General features: G+C 35.7%; 1 protein-coding gene across 3 annotated transcripts; it reads right to left on the reverse strand.

Moving 5' to 3' along the window:
* Window positions 1–946: 946 nt before the first annotated feature.
* LOC143462270 (uncharacterized) lies at window positions 947–11,513 on the reverse strand. Of its 3 annotated transcripts, none has more exons than XM_076960360.1 (21): window positions 10,921–11,513; window positions 9,532–9,673; window positions 9,351–9,434; window positions 8,917–9,152; window positions 8,647–8,778; window positions 8,239–8,394; window positions 5,413–5,478; window positions 4,969–5,197; window positions 4,621–4,802; window positions 4,393–4,464; window positions 4,094–4,288; window positions 3,955–4,026; window positions 3,653–3,847; window positions 3,498–3,569; window positions 3,149–3,343; window positions 2,752–2,823; window positions 2,470–2,664; window positions 2,276–2,347; window positions 1,963–2,154; window positions 1,812–1,883; window positions 947–1,622 (listed from the first exon to the last, which is right to left on the reverse strand). In XM_076960360.1, the coding sequence occupies exons 2-21, from the start codon at window positions 9,662–9,664 to the stop codon at window positions 1,287–1,289; spliced, it is 2,958 nt and encodes a 985-aa protein (XP_076816475.1). In that variant the 5' UTR covers window positions 9,665–9,673; window positions 10,921–11,513; the 3' UTR covers window positions 947–1,286. The 3 variants fall into 3 exon arrangements, with proteins under 3 accessions (XP_076816475.1, XP_076816474.1, XP_076816473.1); XM_076960359.1 differs by having other exon boundaries at window positions 10,849–11,513; XM_076960358.1 differs by having other exon boundaries at window positions 10,616–11,513.
* Between the last annotated feature and the right edge of the window lie 5,722 nt (window positions 11,514–17,235).

Consider the following 17,235-nt stretch of genomic DNA (forward strand, 5'->3'; position numbering starts at 1 on the left):
TGGTATTTTTGTGACGTCATAAAACAGAATATTTGAAGTGGTTGTGCACTTCTGGCCCAGGAAACATAATTTCAGCCCGAAAGTTAATTAACTAAAAAAATGTAAAAACTTTGGCAAAACAGAGAAATAAAAATGAATTTACCATGCGGAGGCGATGAAATAGTGGCAACGGACACAAAGCCTATGCATCAAACAGAGGCGCCGACTTATGATGTTGCTCCATAAAGGAGGTGGATTCGTAACCAAAATAGCGGCTGCTGTAGCCTGCTGTTTTAGAATTGCGCCTTGCTATTGCCTGCTGCTTAGATTGCTTGTACGAGTGAGGATAGGGTAAATTGTGTTCACATTTTAAGCATATTTAATATAAACAAACATTAAAGCTGTCCAGTTTACAACAGTAACCAATAAAAGAGTTCAAATAACAAGAAACAGCAGGCTGCTGTACAACAATATCATATGTTCTCCTGGTTACGACCCTGCCTCTCTTAATCATTCATAGGCAAGTACACGACCTTACCGATAGCTGGGTGCTACCAATCAGCAACCATGGGACGTCAGCAATTGCAGGGTGTTACTCAAAAACAGCAGGCTTTAATTGGTGGCATCTCCCAAACATTTTAGCATGTGCTCAGTAAAAATTGCTATTGCCATGAAGGCCATGACCGCTACTACAAGGTGGAATCCACACTGTTACTAAACGAGTTTAAAAATAACCTACTATTTTTGCCACAAGACTAGCCTACATATAGGGCGTAGACTGTGGCCGTCCCTACCGGTGAGTAATGAGGCTCTTGGTACGATCTTCTGACAAACAGTCTACTACCATGAAAGCCGGTTTGGACGACGGCTGACAGAGTTTTCGTAACCGCCGTCACTTTCGCAGGGATCGATTGGCCAACACCTATAACCAAATTAAGACTAGCGTACTGTAGATGGAGAATCGAGACACGTCATGCATTATTTCTTGTATTTTTGGCACAAAGTTACGATGTTAACCTAACCATAAACTATAGATAATTAATAAAAGAGTAATCATAAAATACATCCATCAACGTTTCAGAAAGAGCATTACAGAAAAGAATTTGTCATTGTTGACTAAGCGAAACTCGTGATTCGAAATTTGTTCAATGGACAGCATATTATTTTTTGTGTTTGAGTCCTAAACTTGCCATGAATTATGGATTAATAAATGTAAACAATAAAAAGTCAGTTGCATGTCTGCTGGCAATATAGTAGGAAATATTGGTTGTCGCTGTATATATTAAGTCTAAATGCTAAATGTTTTTTCAAGACCAATGTTTAATGAATCCAATCACACCGCCAACGGTAGCAGTCACAAAACGGAATATTGTAGATCCGGGCGGGGGAAGAAAAAATCCGCCCAAAGCTCCTACTGCACCTCCCAGAAGAGCTTTTCCTACTTTCCGAAAAACACTGGGTTTGATTTTTTCGTTGTTGGTTTTTACAGTTCTATAGATTTCTTCTATTTCATTGCTACATTTGTTGGTGATGGCTGGAAACAATCCACCAGTTTGTTGTTGAAACCTATCCAGGATCAATCGCTTTATCCTTTTGTGTTCAGCGGCCAGGGCATCTGGCTCGACATATTTTGCGTCGCACAGCTATAGTTAACATTAAAATTCAATCACAGTAGTAATAACATGCTTTTACTAATACAGGCTATTGTTAAACATTTTATTAAGTTTAAAATAACAGTTTTAGTATTTTGAACAAGGTCAGTATTTTGAATAAGTGTAACTTATGCAGTTCGAAACAAAATACTAACGAGACACAATACACTTTCTCATCACCTGTTGCATGTGTGTCATATATCCGGCTTTAAGCTCTTGATGAAGTTGTTCGGCCTTTTCCCCCGCGAATTGCTGTGTGAAAATAATAGAGTATAGCGTAACCTGCGCTGACAATAAAAACCTACAGTTTTTACTTCAAGAAGTTTCATACCTTATTTTCCAGGTTTCTTTGTTGACCAAGTTCGTACTGCGTGCTGATATCAGTTTTTAGTTCTTCTAAAATTTCCTCGTATTCACGTTTAGGTTCTACAAAGTTCATTGACGTATACACGCGTAAAGCTTCTAATCTGAATCGTTGATGATTTGTTTCAAGGTTGCCATCGATAACATAGATATTTTTGTTCTGCAAAAAGCGACATATTTAATAACTCCGAATATTGTTTGCTGTTAAACTGTTTGTACTCACTTAAATTTTAAACGCCTTAATTAGTAAAAAAGCTAGTTCATGTTACAATTAGGCCTACCTCTTCAATGTTTTGTCTGTAGGTTTTCAGGGCTAAATTTGCTCTCGATTTGAATTCATCAATCGAAGCAGCCTGGTTGAAAGAAATGTTTTACATCTAATACACAACACGAAAACTATACGCTATACAGGCTACGTTTAATTAGCACCATTGTATTTGATTAGTGATGCGACCATCATGTGAGGTTTTTTTACCTTGTAGTTTTCATTTTTAGCCTCACGTTTTTGCTTTTCTGAGCAAAGGATGTTTTCCATTTCAGCACGGCACTTGTCAGCAAATAGTTTACCTTTCTCAATTTCAACTGAGCGTATTATAGTTGCGGCTTGCCTTTTACTCATTTCATGCGCACGTTTAAATCGATCCATCGTGGCGTAACTAGAACCGCATTCCTGTATGGCATTATAATTACTTGTGCATAATTACTTATATTCACTTGTGCATCTCTCAGAACAAGTTGAAACTTTTTACGGCCTTACCTTATCCATTTGCTTGTTGTAAATTTCTTTAATACTTGACATTGTGTTTAAAATTTGTCCATAGATGAGTTTCTAAAAATATTATCTATGATTATAATTTGAAGCACAGCCTTGGAACTGACAAATTTTATTAACGTTGAGAAAGTGGTTATAACAAAGGCAACATCAACAGTCAACTCATGTCGTTCACCGAAAAACATGCAGGACACGCTTCAAACATGTTAAGCAATAAAATGGAAACAAGCCATAAATGATCAAACAGTTGAGCCAGTTACGGTTTTAAATGGTGAAATTGTCGTTGTAAAAGATGTGTTGTAAGTTATCAATGAAAGGTTTGGCTGGAACTGCTAATGTTATCTAGATCAATATCATCACATAAGCAAATTAAATTAATCACTCTGTTTGTATCATTATCTTCCTCGTATCTCTGTTTAAGTTGATGTAGTTCTGCTGCAACTTCTGATCTTTTCTCTTCCCAAGGAAGGATAAGATTTGGATTGTGACATCCTTCAAATTTGTTCAAAGCAGTTTGCATGGATTCTTGATGAACTTTTTCAAAAATGGATGATTCCAAATACTTCCCATCGCATTTCTGGAAAGAAATTTCGTTTTGGAAAAATTTCTTCTATAGAAATTTGCAGTGGTGTACAAAACATGCTATACCACAACGTTTGAGTGCTAAAATACTTATTAGTACGAAAATGCGTTTTAATTACTATTTAGGTTTTGGAATTATTTTTACGCACGTGCTCCATGAGGTTTGCATAAACTTTCTTAGCGTCAACAGCTACATTTGTGAGTTTCCTTTCGAATTCAATCTGAAATAAAGACATTAGCGCCTCCTGTTGTTGAATAAATGAAGTTTGAAATCTAGCATCAACATCAAGAAGAAGTCACCTACTTTTCTTAATCTATTGGTTTCAGAAAACCTTTGGCTTGAGTTTTTCAAATGCTCGCGAAGTCTTGTTTTGTATTCCTCTACCAAATCCTGGTCGAAATGTTTTGTTGAATCAGAGAAAATTTGCATAGCCATTCTTTTACTGTCTTGACAAATGCAGTTGAAGACGGATTCATTGACAAAAACACCTCCGCTTAACTATACAATAAAAATGTTTTGCTTTCATGACATTTCGTAATAGCCGCAGACTTCAATACTGTCAGTACTTAATGCACACAAGACAGTAACAATGAAGAATAATATACTTGTTGGAGACTTGACGAAAAGATTTCCTCAGCCTTAACAAGTTCATCCCTTATACTGCTTCTCATTTGTTCCTGCCAACCAAAAAATGTGTTATAATGTGAAGCTAGAACTGCAAATAAATCAAACCTTGGCCACAACCTTTTTAGCATTGTTGATTTGTTTAACTGTGTCATAAATTTGATCTAGCTGGTCAGATAAAACTTGTTTGTTCTGAGCAATAAAAGAAGGTTCTCCAAGTTTGGGCTTCTGATCAAAATTGGTCAAAATTCCTTCTTTGCAAATCTCGTGGATTTCACGCAAGGAATCGGCTTCAACATAGTTAGATCCGCACATCTTTACATAAAATAGTTTAAATATTTCCAAGAACATATAGGTTTGTTGAGAAGAACCTGTACTGTTCTGTTATGAAATCTGAATCTTAAATAAGTCATGTTCACCTCTTTCATCGTTTCCTTGTAATCTGATTTGCACTGCTGTATCAATGTAAGTATCCCTGCTTTGGCACTTGCCTGCATTATGGTATGTATATAAGTCTACTATTAACAAACATATATAGAGAATGTTTTTTCTCTTATGTCGGTTTAACAAAAAAGTTTCAGTGTTTATTATATAGGTTACTGAATTGTAAAGAAGACCCATAATTTAATCCCCAAAAAGTTTTTTACCTCTAAAATCGGTTGAATATCCGGCATATTTCCACTTTCAAATACTCGACAATAAGCAATTATTAAATTGATGAGGTCTCCTCCTGTGACCTTACATCCATTAACTCGTTTCGCAGTCAGGTTATCTTTGAATAAATACTGGGCCAATTTTCCAACTTCGACAAGAAATTGTTGAGATACATCTGGAAGAGTAAATGTTGTTCATTTATGTTTTAGAGCTTATTGGCCATGCAGAGAAACGGGTTCAGTTTGGTCATGTGTCTATCAGATTACTTCGATCAGTCTTACAGTTTATACTTTGCACAAATTTATTATCAAAGTATAAAAGCATTTGCAGTTTATACAAACCTTGCATTGTTAAGGTAGGAGATTGAGGTTCCCTAACTTCAACTTTATCTCCAGGTTTAGGCAACAAACAACAATCAACCTTTTCAAATGATTGGCGAATATGTTGACGAACCGATCGTAATTCTCCATGGTCTTGTTTGACCTGCAGCACTCGATCAAGCGTATCCCTTCCTCCTTCAAGACCGAACTTGTTAGGAATGAATGAGTCACGGACAAGGAACATTAAATGCTGTAAAGGAGCGAATTGTGATATTTACAATTGCAATATGGAGTAAATTGTAAAGTTAATTGTTATACTGTTCAGTTATAGGAATCATGTTTTTCATACAGGTTGTTTGTTGTGAAATCTGTTTGAGAAAAAGTGCATAGTTCCAATAAAAACATAAAATAAAACGTTTAAATAAGTTGCAAAAATAATATTTACGCAAATATTGTTTGAAAAACCTGAAAATCTTTTCCCCCTTGATTATGTGAATTCTTTTTTGCCATTTTTCCATATTCAGTAAAGAGCTGCAAAATAACATTTTCAGGTTTCAAGAGTGTTCATTTACAGCAGTGTTTCCCAAAGTGGGCGCCAGCGCCCCCTTAGGGGCGTTGGCGCCTCTCAAGGGGGCGCTGGCTACTAAATGGGCGATTGGGGGGCGCTGATAATAAATTGGGCAGTAACAAGAACAGTGCCAAAGTAAATATTTGCGCTGTTTGTATAATAGTTTTATGCTTCGATTTACTTATTTTACTTTGCTGTGTTCGGTTTCATATTCTGAGAATTTTCGGTTAATCCTGAAATAAAATACATTTATTGGTCTCACTATTCTTATTGTTATATTAATAGACGAATTCCAACTGTATTGCGTCATAATAATCTTGCGTTTTTTCTCATGTTGCATATGCCAAAGGGTATTTAAGCCACGAGGAAGCTAGTGTGATTGTGAATAGCAATATTCTTAGATTTTAGTTAGTGAGCCGGTACCTAGGTATAGTTATTTTATTCATTCATTAGAGTGCTAAATAATTAATGAGTTCAGTCAAACGAAAATGCAGGCAATACAGTTCAAGTTATCTCCAGTATGGATTAATTCCAGCCTCAAATTCCGAATCACAGACAATGTGTTTGCTGTGCTCTAAAGTGTTTTCTAATGAAGCGATGAAGCCGTCCAGACTTTCCGAGCATTTAACGAAAATTCACCCAGATAAAGTAGCCAAGAGTGCAACATTTTTTCAAATGCTCTGGGAAATTTTACAAAAAACGGAAAACTGTTGGCACGATGTTTTCAAACCTTTCCCATACAAGTAATGATGGATTACGTGCGTCTTACAATTTGTCTTTGATGCTTGCAAGAAAAGGCAAGCCACACACGATCGGCGAAGAATTGATATTGCCATCAGTGAAGGAAGTTTTAGACACCGTTTTGCACAAGGCCTCTTCTACAGTTATTAAATCTATTCCTCTGAGTAACAATACTGTTCAGAGACGGGTGGATGAGATGGCTACCGATATACAAGATAGCTTATGCAGCATCATCAGGAATACAGAATTCAGTTTACAACTGGATGAGTCAACTTTGCCAGGAAATAATTCTCTATTACTTGGGTATGTTCGTTTTGTGAATGATGGAGTTTTACATGAAGAATTGGCAATAGCTTTAGCACTGGATTCAGATACTCGGGATGAGACAGTATTTCAAGAAGTTAAAACATATCTCGAAAAAAAAAAAATTCCAACTTACCAATGTCATAGCGTGTGTAACTGACGGCGCCCCATCTATGATGGGCCGTTACCGTGACTTCATGGTATTCCTAAAAGCAGCGAATCCAAACGTACTTACAATTCATTGTGTGATTCATCGGCAGCATTTGGTGGCCAAGAATATCAGTGGTCGTCTTAACCTCTCATTAAGACTGTCATCAAGGCAGTAAATAAGATTAAAGCTCATGGACTTAACACACGCTTGTTTAAGCAATTGTGTAAAGAGAACGAGGCCTTTGAGCGCTTACTTCTACACACGGGAGTAAGATGACTCTCCAAGGGAAGCTGCCTTGCACGATTTTACACACTGATAGATATTGTTGTGGAATTCTTGGAAAGCTGACACCCTGGCTTTGCCAAAGAAATTATTGCTATAAAATGATATCGCATACTTGTCAGATATACTTTCCCAATTTAACGAATTGAACCTATTCCTTCAGGGTAACGAGGTAAATCTAATCAAGGTAAAATCAGCACTGTGTGGATTCAAAAATAAGGTTGTGTTGTATGGGCGAAATTTAGCTTGACGCAATTCTTCCAGTTTTCCAGCTTGCAACAACTTGCTATCAGCGACAAAGGTATTTCTAATATTGATGTTGAGACATACAGCAAGTATATTTAGGAGTTGCATGAAGACATGGAAGTTCGGTTTCAGGATGTAATACAATTGGAGATTCCTGACTGGATAATAACCGACCCATTCATTGATATTTCCGAGCAAGGGATTCTTGCAAAATGATTTTGAACTCAAACCAAAATTCCGTATCTCGTATCAATCATTTTGGCTGCAACGCGAAATTAAAGTGAAATATCCTCACGTGTGGGACCGGGTAAAAAATTGCCGTCACAATGCTTCTGGACAACAGAAGAAACCACCTGGACATAGTGAGACGAGGAGATTTATGAGTGTTATGTAACAACATGTTTATGATGTAACAAAAGCTTTGTTTGACTTGAATGGTGGATGATGTAATAATCCCTGCTATCTAGTTTGGATCGCTGGAGCTAGGCTTGTAAACGTTCAATTTATTTGCTTATCGATGTAGTTAAAGAAAAGCGATTACACAGTTCGAAAGAGGAATGCCCTGCCGTGTCAGAAATGTTTTAGTTGTCAAAATTGACCCATCGTACGTCGAGTAATTGTAAAAATTTCAGGCTAATTTTAGTGCTGGTTTTGCAAGCGTACATGTGCTTTTTTCCTTGCTTCTCGAATGGATAGTAAATTCGTTGTTACTTTTTTGTTAAATGGGCGTTTGATAGTCAGTAAGTTGTCCAGGGGGGCGTTATCGGAAAAAAGTTTGGGAAACACTGATTTACAGCAACCTGTAGCATTAAACCAATTTTATTGCTAATATTTAGCACATGTCTTATATTCTAATAAAATCGAAATTTGTAAAAGAATAAAAGTAAACAAGCTAAATTTGCAAAATCGTCAATAAATGTTTGAAAATGCGCTATAATTTTTTTTAGTTTACCTTTAATAGCAAGTTTGCATTCAGTAGACTTTATTTATAACGTTTTACCTGTAAATGTTGCAAGTGGCTTTCATTTATTTGTCTCATGATGTTGAAAATTTGCACAGAGCTTATTAAGGTGCTGAGAGCAAAGATCGAAGAACATCCTTTTATTGAAGTTTCATGATCAAATGTCCCTTGAGTGTCCATGAGGAAAATGACAAGCTAATAACAGAACTTTGCTACATTTAACTAACTGAAAGAAATGTCTCTAAATATGAATCAAAACCATTTCTCGAATTTTTAAAATTCCAAATCTCAAAAGCAACATTTTATGAATAACAGCAAGTTTTTGATTAGAAATCATAAAGTTGCTTGAATTGATAATAAATTTGTAGAAATAAACATATACAGCAGATTATACAGATACTTTCTAACAACCATACCATTAACACCAACAAAAAGAAAAGTATTTACTGAGCCTTCTTTGGTTTGTACTTCAAAAGGTTCCGTCCATATCCAAATACCTTCCGTGCACTTATCTTCGCCGCCTCTCCATCCAAATCCTTTGTTTATTACGTAGCTTTTATTTTGCAACCAGTTATTTGACTGCTTAGAAAAATTAAAAAAGAAAAGCGACGTTAAAAATTAGGTATTGTTAAATTAGTTAAAATTTGTTATTAGTTATAATAAAATTATCCATTAGCTACAGTAACGCGCTTGAAAATATTCGTACAACAAATTTACCCTTTTGCTTTGCAAATAACGCAGAAATAGATTTAGCAGAAAGGACTTTCCTTGTCGCATGGTTCCAGCAAGAGAATAAATTGCTACTGGTTTATTGACAACATCTGGATGAGAAAACAATTTTTCCAGTTCGTTCTGATTGAGTTCATATCCGCTGTTGTTTGGTTTAGGGCGAAAGATCTGAACCGCTTTGTAATCATTTGAAGATTCTGTAGGTGGCACAAGGCAAGTCGTATCTGATAATATACCTTGTGTTAACTTCAACTATGTAGAATGTGTCCAGCCAGACTAGCTTCATGTAATCAATTCAAAAAAATTGGAAAAAAACATAAAACTCTAACTCACAATACATACACAACAAGGGTTTTTATATTTGTCACAATTTAGTTTTTTTCTGTTGGTCGACGCGTGCGTGTAATCTATCGGATTCTAACCTGCTACGCTCAATGGCATTGTTTCATCGCTTAAATGTTCGCACAACAAAGCTATAGATAGGTCGCTGACGTTTGAACTTACACCTTTAAAACAACAATTGATTTAAGGTTCAAAAACCACCTCATAAAAGCTATAAGTTTATCAAAATTAAGCCTTTTTAATGCTTATACATATATTTACCTGTTTCTTCGATGCCTCTCCGTGTTTTCTCTTCTGAATAACCCATTGATTTCATGACTTCAACAAGGTTCTGGTAAGGGTTATTATCGTTGGAATCGTCATCAGAAAACTGGTAATCATCCAGATTCTCCATATTTACGATCTGATGAATGGGTAATAATGAGCTATGTTCCAGTTAGTCTCACTTCATTTACAACACACTGAATCATCAACGTGTAATTGACCCAATTAATAATCTTGATTTTAAAACCAGGAAAGCATAATATATGTTTGCATTTGTATACTGTAGTATCATAGAAACACTTATAGAAGTCACGTTGGCAAATTGGTGTTGCTCATTTGTCTACTCTTTATTTTCAGGAGCCACGTTACTTTGTAACAAACCTTAATAAGGTATTTTACGACCTCGTACAACAGATAAGTAGTCTATATAGGTACAGACGATATTTAGCCTATTTACGTATTCGAACAGGGGCCTTAGCCTAATCGTGCAGGCTCATTATACCCAGGGTTGCCATACCGTCCTTATTTCTAAGACTTGTCCTTATTTTAAAGGTCCGTGTCTTAGAAAATATGTTTATCCTTTTTTCCTAAGAAATGTCTTTATTTTCACTTGTGTCCTTATTTTCGGGAACCGTGAATGATTTAGAAAAACAACAACTTTATCCTATAAGATAGGAATGCTGGGAGTATTTTACTCTATTTAGCACCACATTCCATTTATTCTATTTGCTAAAATGTGTCTGGTGTTGAAAAACGACCTGCAGGTGCATCTCACAACCATTTTAAGATAACATCATGCGTTTAACGAAATTCGTCAAGATCAAGCTTTAAACAACATTTATGTCCAGCGAATCGAAAGCATCTTGCAATTTGTAATACAATCTGAAACCAAGTTTGTTCCTATTCTTTAGATTAGAATGTAGCGTTTGCGTGAGAACATGTTTAAATTAACCGATTTCAAATCCAGAATCTTAATCCAAACCATACTAACGTTAGAAGTTCGTTGAAGGTATTTAAAGTCTTGTGGTCCGTTTACACAAAGCACGAAATGTGTTGGTTTAAATTTTAAAACGTAACTTACACGTTAGAAATTTCAAAGTACATTTTAAGGATGGCAATTGCCACACTTTAAACCTATACCCATCCAAAGCACAGCACCTATTTGCTTATATTATGATCACTAACATTGCAATAATTTAACACCTGAGGTATAACATTTCAAAAACAAGCTGCACACTTAAAAACAATACGCCGTCGACCGCATATTAAATGATAGGATTTCTTGTTATTTGAATGACTGTAGCCTACTCTTACTTATACTATGCTTCACATTCTTCACACATGCCGCCTTTAGTTTTTGATAAATATGGTAAAAACTGTTGGGACCTGAACTCTGAAACGACTTTGTCTTGCTTGAGTTTCAGCGCCTAATGCTTAGTTCCTCTTTTAACAAAACGCATTTTGCAACATTTCACCAAGATCGTCCCTTGGGGAACAACCGTGAAAATAATTCTGCTGTAAGTGATATCTTCTCCTACCATCCTTAGTTACATATCAATCGAACTGCAAAACAAACAAAGGGACAAACAAATCGCAAACAAAAAAGCCGTCAGAAGATGTTGGAAAGGTTCGAGATAACGGCCATCGATATAGTTTAGCCAGACTGATGCTAATGAACGCCAGAACAGCATTCGTCTGTTCAAAATGCTGAGGCTGGACGGTTGTTCTCTTTCGTAAGTGTGTTATCAACAGCTATGCGTAGCAGTTCTCGTATATGTGCAAGTGCGTTCTCTGCATATACTGTACTTGCACATATCTGTACAGAAAGTAGAGGTACCATTGGCAAAAGTTTTAATGCCCATGGTTTTCTATCAACTCCTGTCTGCAGATCACAACAGTAGCTTAACGCCTTACTCTATTTAAAAATAAGCTGAGTGCTGCAATATGAAACTCTGAAAACACACTGCGCATCAGCTCAACAATTTCATTTGAAGGAACTACTTGTAGAACTTGCGTCACTTCTGTATAGAATGAGGAACTGAAACTTAAGTCATAAACTTACCTCGCATTTCTCAAGCATTGTTTGCAACATGTACATCAGTTCATAGCTTTTATTGCACCATAAAATAAGTTGTAAAAGATGATAAATGTTCATAAAAAACAGCACTACTATAAAATAGATATTTCAAAAGCAAACAGATGATTTGGCAAAGTTTCGTAAATTTAATGTGTCTGTTAATCTGTCTCTCGAAAAGAAACTTCCCTAAAAACTTTGATGGGCTTTTTCCAAAAAGCGGTTTTAGCAGCTTGTTTGCTGTATTCAAACGATCTAGAAACGAGATCATACATACTTTCAAAATGATCCGAAAACTTTGGAAATGTCAATAAGTTTCTCTATATTTATAGATTGCTATCTCTTGTGTGGTAGGATTCTTCCGGTGTGTTGCTGGGTAACTGATTTCTATTATAAACTTTGTTATGTAAGTATAAGTTAGTTAAAGTTACTGTTGATTGAAGTTTAAGCTTGGTGTGACGCGGTTAACGGTGTAGTTTCTATATTTCAGTATTATAGTCAGTCATTAAATATAACGCAGCTGTTGTGATTAACATCGTTAAAATAAACCATATCCACACCAATTCGGGAATTTTCCTTGTATGATTATTGTTTTGGGATTGCGTTGTGGCTTTCATATCTTTACTACATAACATAAAATATTAAACTTATTTTCTTCATGGCATCGCAGCAATCAACGTGGCACGACTTTGCTGGTTCAAATCATGAGCGCCCCATGCGACCAATTCACGCCTAATGATGGCGATTAAACATTTACGGTTGTTTTACAAACCGGTGATTGTGGAACGAGAGTGTTGCTTCGCCCTTGTTTTTGTCCTTTTAGGTTTACTATTACACCACGTATTTAGTTTGTCTGAGATGGCGAGGGGTCAATCTTGGTCACTGGCACCCCTTAACTCGAAAGAACCAATGTACAGCTTAGAAAAAGCGGTTACCCAAATACATCATCCAATAACGAACTGATCATGGCTGTGCATGTTTGACTTAAGTGCCATTGACTGAAGGCAAAAAACAGGTATTGTTGAAAATTAAAATCTTGGAAGCATTCAAATGGAAATACTGAAATACAACTGGTAAAAAATTACAGAGGCAAATCATGCATTTAGGATAACTTCAAATATTTCGTCAAATTTAAAATACCTTCAAAGGATTGAAGTCATTGCATGCGGTTAACATCAACTATACTACTGGGTACAAATTATACATTAATTGTTGTATAAGAATTTTCTGCAGAAAGCGAGATAATGTCGTGGTGTATATTTACTTTCAGCACACTTTAAGTTACAAAAATGGTGCAGGCAAAAGAATTGGATCAAACCTAAAACAATGCATGAATAGTACGGAAATTCGTATCTTACTTCCTTTTTGCTTGCCTTGCAGCTTGGATGTCACAAATATTTTAGCAGACTGAATAGCGCTTTCAACTTACGTCACACAAAGTTGTTTTTTCCTCTATAGAGCAAATATTTTTGTTGCAAAAGGGATGTGGTAAGTAAAACCAGTGGTATACGACTCGAGGAAGACAAATTGAGAAAAGCGTCCATCGAGAGAATCGATATCTAAGATCAAGTTGAGGTGCAGCTTCCATTGCAGCATAGCTTGGTTTATTGTTAACTTAATTTTGCTCATATAGATAATAGATTGTATGCTGATTGCTGGAAAGTTTGAAGGAAACAAGTAAAATTTGTTTGGGCAGTGTTGATTAACAACAGTACTAGTTAACAACTAACAAACAACAAATTATAAGTTTATTATAACGCTTGTTCAGTAAATGAACGAATATAAGCATAGAAGTATACGGAAGGCCTTTTCCAGAAAACCATACCTTTAAAAAATTTGTTTTTCAAAAAGCTTGTCGTTTTAAAGAATTTTTTAAAATCTATCAGCATTTTTCCAAAAATTTTTATATTACGCTATCTTTTCAGAATAAAATATGATAAATTTCAACATAATGTAATCGAAACATTATGAGTTACCGTTTAATATTTTGGCATAAGTTTATATCGGTAAAGGATCGAGTTCGATTTGTAGTTTTACCAAAACGATCATTGTCCAAAGTCATTTTTAAAAATTTGTGATTTGCAAAATGTCATTTATGAAAAGTAATGATTTGAAACAAGTCATTTTTCAGAATTTTTTTTAGCATGTGGGGTTTCATGAAGGAAGTGATTTTTTATAGGGGTGCTACGCAAAATGTTATATGTTTGAAAAGTAGCTACTACTCATGAACACTGATTTTTACAGTTTCAGATAAATTTCAGAAACAAACACATGATACCGTAGTATTAAGTTCAGTGTAAAAGTCTGTCTTCTTTGCAACGCTAAATCAGCTCTTTTCAGCAGAGCTCAGTTCGTAAATCTGCGCAAGTTACAAGTTACAGAAAAAAAATTTAAGAAATCATGGCGGAAAGGAAAAATTGTTTAATTAACTTTTTGGCAGATATGGACTTGATAAAAGGAAAAATTAATATCAACATAGATGATAAACGGACAAACAATGCAATTATAAACGACAAATTCTTCTGAACAATTTAGTTAGCATTGAGGATGTTTCAGCTAAAACCGAAACGTCTGCTACTGACAAGATACACGCATAATATTGGCCATTCTGTTAGTCAGTTAGTGCTACAATCTCTTTCTTTTCAAATTACATTTTAAGGTTTTTTGGGGCCGGCGTTAAGCTGGTTACTGGTTCTTTGCATGGTTACTTATTTAAAACTGGAATCTGGTTACCTATTACCGTCATGTGGTTTATTATTCAGTTACCTGCTTGCAGCTGAAGTTGGTTACATGCTACATAGTTACTTATTCATCCAATTTTATTCTCAAATAAAGATGTTTACCGATGTTGAATAAGTAACCCTTATTCAAAAACCTTAAAATGATTTCGTTAGGTAAATTGTGAAGGCGACTGAGAAAACCGTAAAGGGCTTGCACGAGCAGAGTATATGTATTGTTCAGATATGAAAGAAAAATGAGGTGCTACTGAAATAGAATTTCAAAAATCTTTTAGAAAAAGATTTTTTGCAAACGGTGATTGTGTATAGAACATTTGTTACCAATATTGTCAAACAAGTGAAGGGCAGAATGCTGTGATGGGTATAAGGAGCAAGATATAAAGCAGTAATAAACAAACATTTTCAATAGAAAATTTAAAAAATTTCTTTTCTTTGTTAAAAGATTTGTAGAAAGTATAATGGAATTCATTTCCTTTCATAACTTAAATTTATAATATGGCCTTTCTTCTCAAAGTGCTGTTGAACTTTCTATTGTGTTCTTTTGGATTTTCAAGAAAAACGTTAAATCCCTGTGATAAAGCAAAGGTTATCCGCGGAATAGATTTAGTTTTCACGTATCAAGTAGATATTTCTTCATGGGGAAATGCTGTTCAAAGAGAAGTTCTTGTTAAAATCGCACCTTGGCTTGATCGCAATTACGTTTATATTAATTGCTCATTACGGGGACTAACAGAGGTTCCTCCAGATTTGCCGACAGACGTACAAGCATTACAACTTGGTGGCAATGTTATAAGACGAGTTAAAGAGAACGATTTTATTTCTTATCCGAACATAAATATTTTGTGGTTGAACGTAAACTGCCTTCCGCGTGCTTTAAAAACATTTTTTCCATCATGCCATGACGATTTTTACGTTGAGCCTGGAGCGTTGCAACATCTTGTTCATTTAAAATGGTTAGATCTGAGCCTTAATTATCTTCGTGAGTTACCACGTCAGCTACCATCTTCTGTAATGGGTCTGGATATAACTTGGACCATGCTTGGAGATGTAACCATGCAACTGCAAGAATTAACCAACTTGACTGTCTTATTTAGCAAAGAAAATTGTGTTCGTAATCCAAATTACAGCATTTGTCCAAGGAACTTCGCAATAACACAGCCACTTTCTCCTGGTTTAGATTTTCTCGATTTATCTGGCAATTACCTGAAAAGGATCCCGCAACACCTAATTCGAAATCAACCAAGAGCCCTTTTCATTTCAATGAACCCCGTGCCGCTCTTGAAAAAGAATGATTTTTTATTCTCAAAAAGCTTTGAAATATTAGATTTGTCTTTTCTGGGTGCTGCTGCTTCTCAAACACTTTTTATAGAAAACGGCGTGTTTGATCCACTCATCGAGCTCAAGTATCTCAATCTTTCGTATAACTTTATTATGTTTTTACGAGATGGAGTGTTTAAAAACAACCAAGATCTTGAAATTTTGGACCTTGGTTTCAATTGCTTAAAAATGACAATATTTGAGGCAATATACTTGACCAACCTAATTAAATTACAACACATTGACCTATCTTTCAACAATGTGCTCGAACATGGAAAAGTTGAACCAGAGAAAGTACTTCGCTTGGGGCAAAGTTTTGCTTCTTTGACTTCACTTCAAACAATAGCATTTGGAACCCGAAGGACCATGGGATCAAGTCATTACTCAGTACAATTTCATGGAATCGACAATCAATCGTTTGCCAGTTTATCAAATATAACTCGTCTATCCACAATCGATTTTTCATACTGCAACGTTCAGTACATTTCTTCCGATGCTTGGTTTGGATTGCGTCATCTTAAATCCATCCGAGCTTCAAATAACGTTTTGAAGTTTGGTGGCAACATTTTACATGAGGAAAAAAGTGTTAATTTTCAGAGAAAAGTTTTGAAAGAGCGATTCTTGTTTCCAGGTCATTTTCCGAAACATAATAATAAAAACCAACTTTTTAAAACTCTGGACTCGAAATGCGACAGCAACGGTTTACTTGATTTTTCAAACAACCAAATCATAACCATATCTACGAAAAAAGAGCTTTTATTGTCAAAGACCACCATACTTGATTTATCAAACAACTATCTGAGCGAGATAAGATCAGATGATTTGAGACACTTAATATATCTATGCAGCATCAATCTGATTCACAATCCTATTCAAAAAGTTGATTCTTTCGCTTTTATAAACTTGTTTAATCTGCATCAAGTTGATTTGATCAGCGGAAACATGTATGCTACTCACGATTTCACGTTCCTGTGTCACTTTAACCCCTCGACCCAAGTCAGGTTAAGGGTCTGTAGGCCCATCCGAAGCCCTATCTAAAACAATGCAAAGTACCAATTTTCAATTTGAATTTGCTTCTAAACAAGCTCGGTCACCTCGCTGAGTTTTTGTATCCGCCGAGATGTAGGACAAAAGGACTTAATGCATTATTTTGAGCAAATTCTCGTATCTGGAATTCTCACACCAAATGCTTCAACTTTTTAACAACTTTTTTCCTTGTATTTTTCCAAAAAATCAGCCAAAACGCCTTAACTTTGAACCAACACAAAACGTTAACCTTAGCCTGAACCTACACTCCGCACACGCCATAACAACAGCAAACCTCCACAGATTAAGGTCACATGCGCACTGGACCGGAACCATTGGTACTTTTTCTATAGTGACGTCTTGGGTGCGACCTTCGTAACAATCGCCGGGTTGCCGTTTTAAAACTACTGAAAATCGTACTACACCCCCTTCAAAGGCAAATTGTCAAGTTGACTTGGTTATCACGTACAACCCTTTTTCGCTTTAAAGACAGTAAATAGGCATTATGCGTGCGATTGCCGCCATCGTTGTCCCAAAGATCAGAAT

The sequence above is a fragment of the Clavelina lepadiformis genome, chromosome 6, assembly GCF_947623445.1.
Source record: "Clavelina lepadiformis chromosome 6, kaClaLepa1.1, whole genome shotgun sequence".
NCBI lineage: Eukaryota > Metazoa > Chordata > Ascidiacea > Aplousobranchia > Clavelinidae > Clavelina > Clavelina lepadiformis.

Excerpts from the sequence above, each read along its gene's own strand:
- LOC143462270 (XM_076960360.1), bottom strand. The coding sequence starts at position 9,664 with ATGGAGAATCTGGATGATTACCAGTTTTCTGATGACGATTCCAACGAT. Across the intron at positions 2,665-2,751 it reads ACAACAAGCAAATGGATAAG|GAATGCGGTTCTAGTTACGC; the intron begins GTAAGGCCGTAA and ends AATGCCATACAG. Across the intron at positions 2,155-2,275 it reads ACAGACAAAACATTGAAGAG|AACAAAAATATCTATGTTAT; the intron begins GTAGGCCTAATT and ends CGCTTTTTGCAG.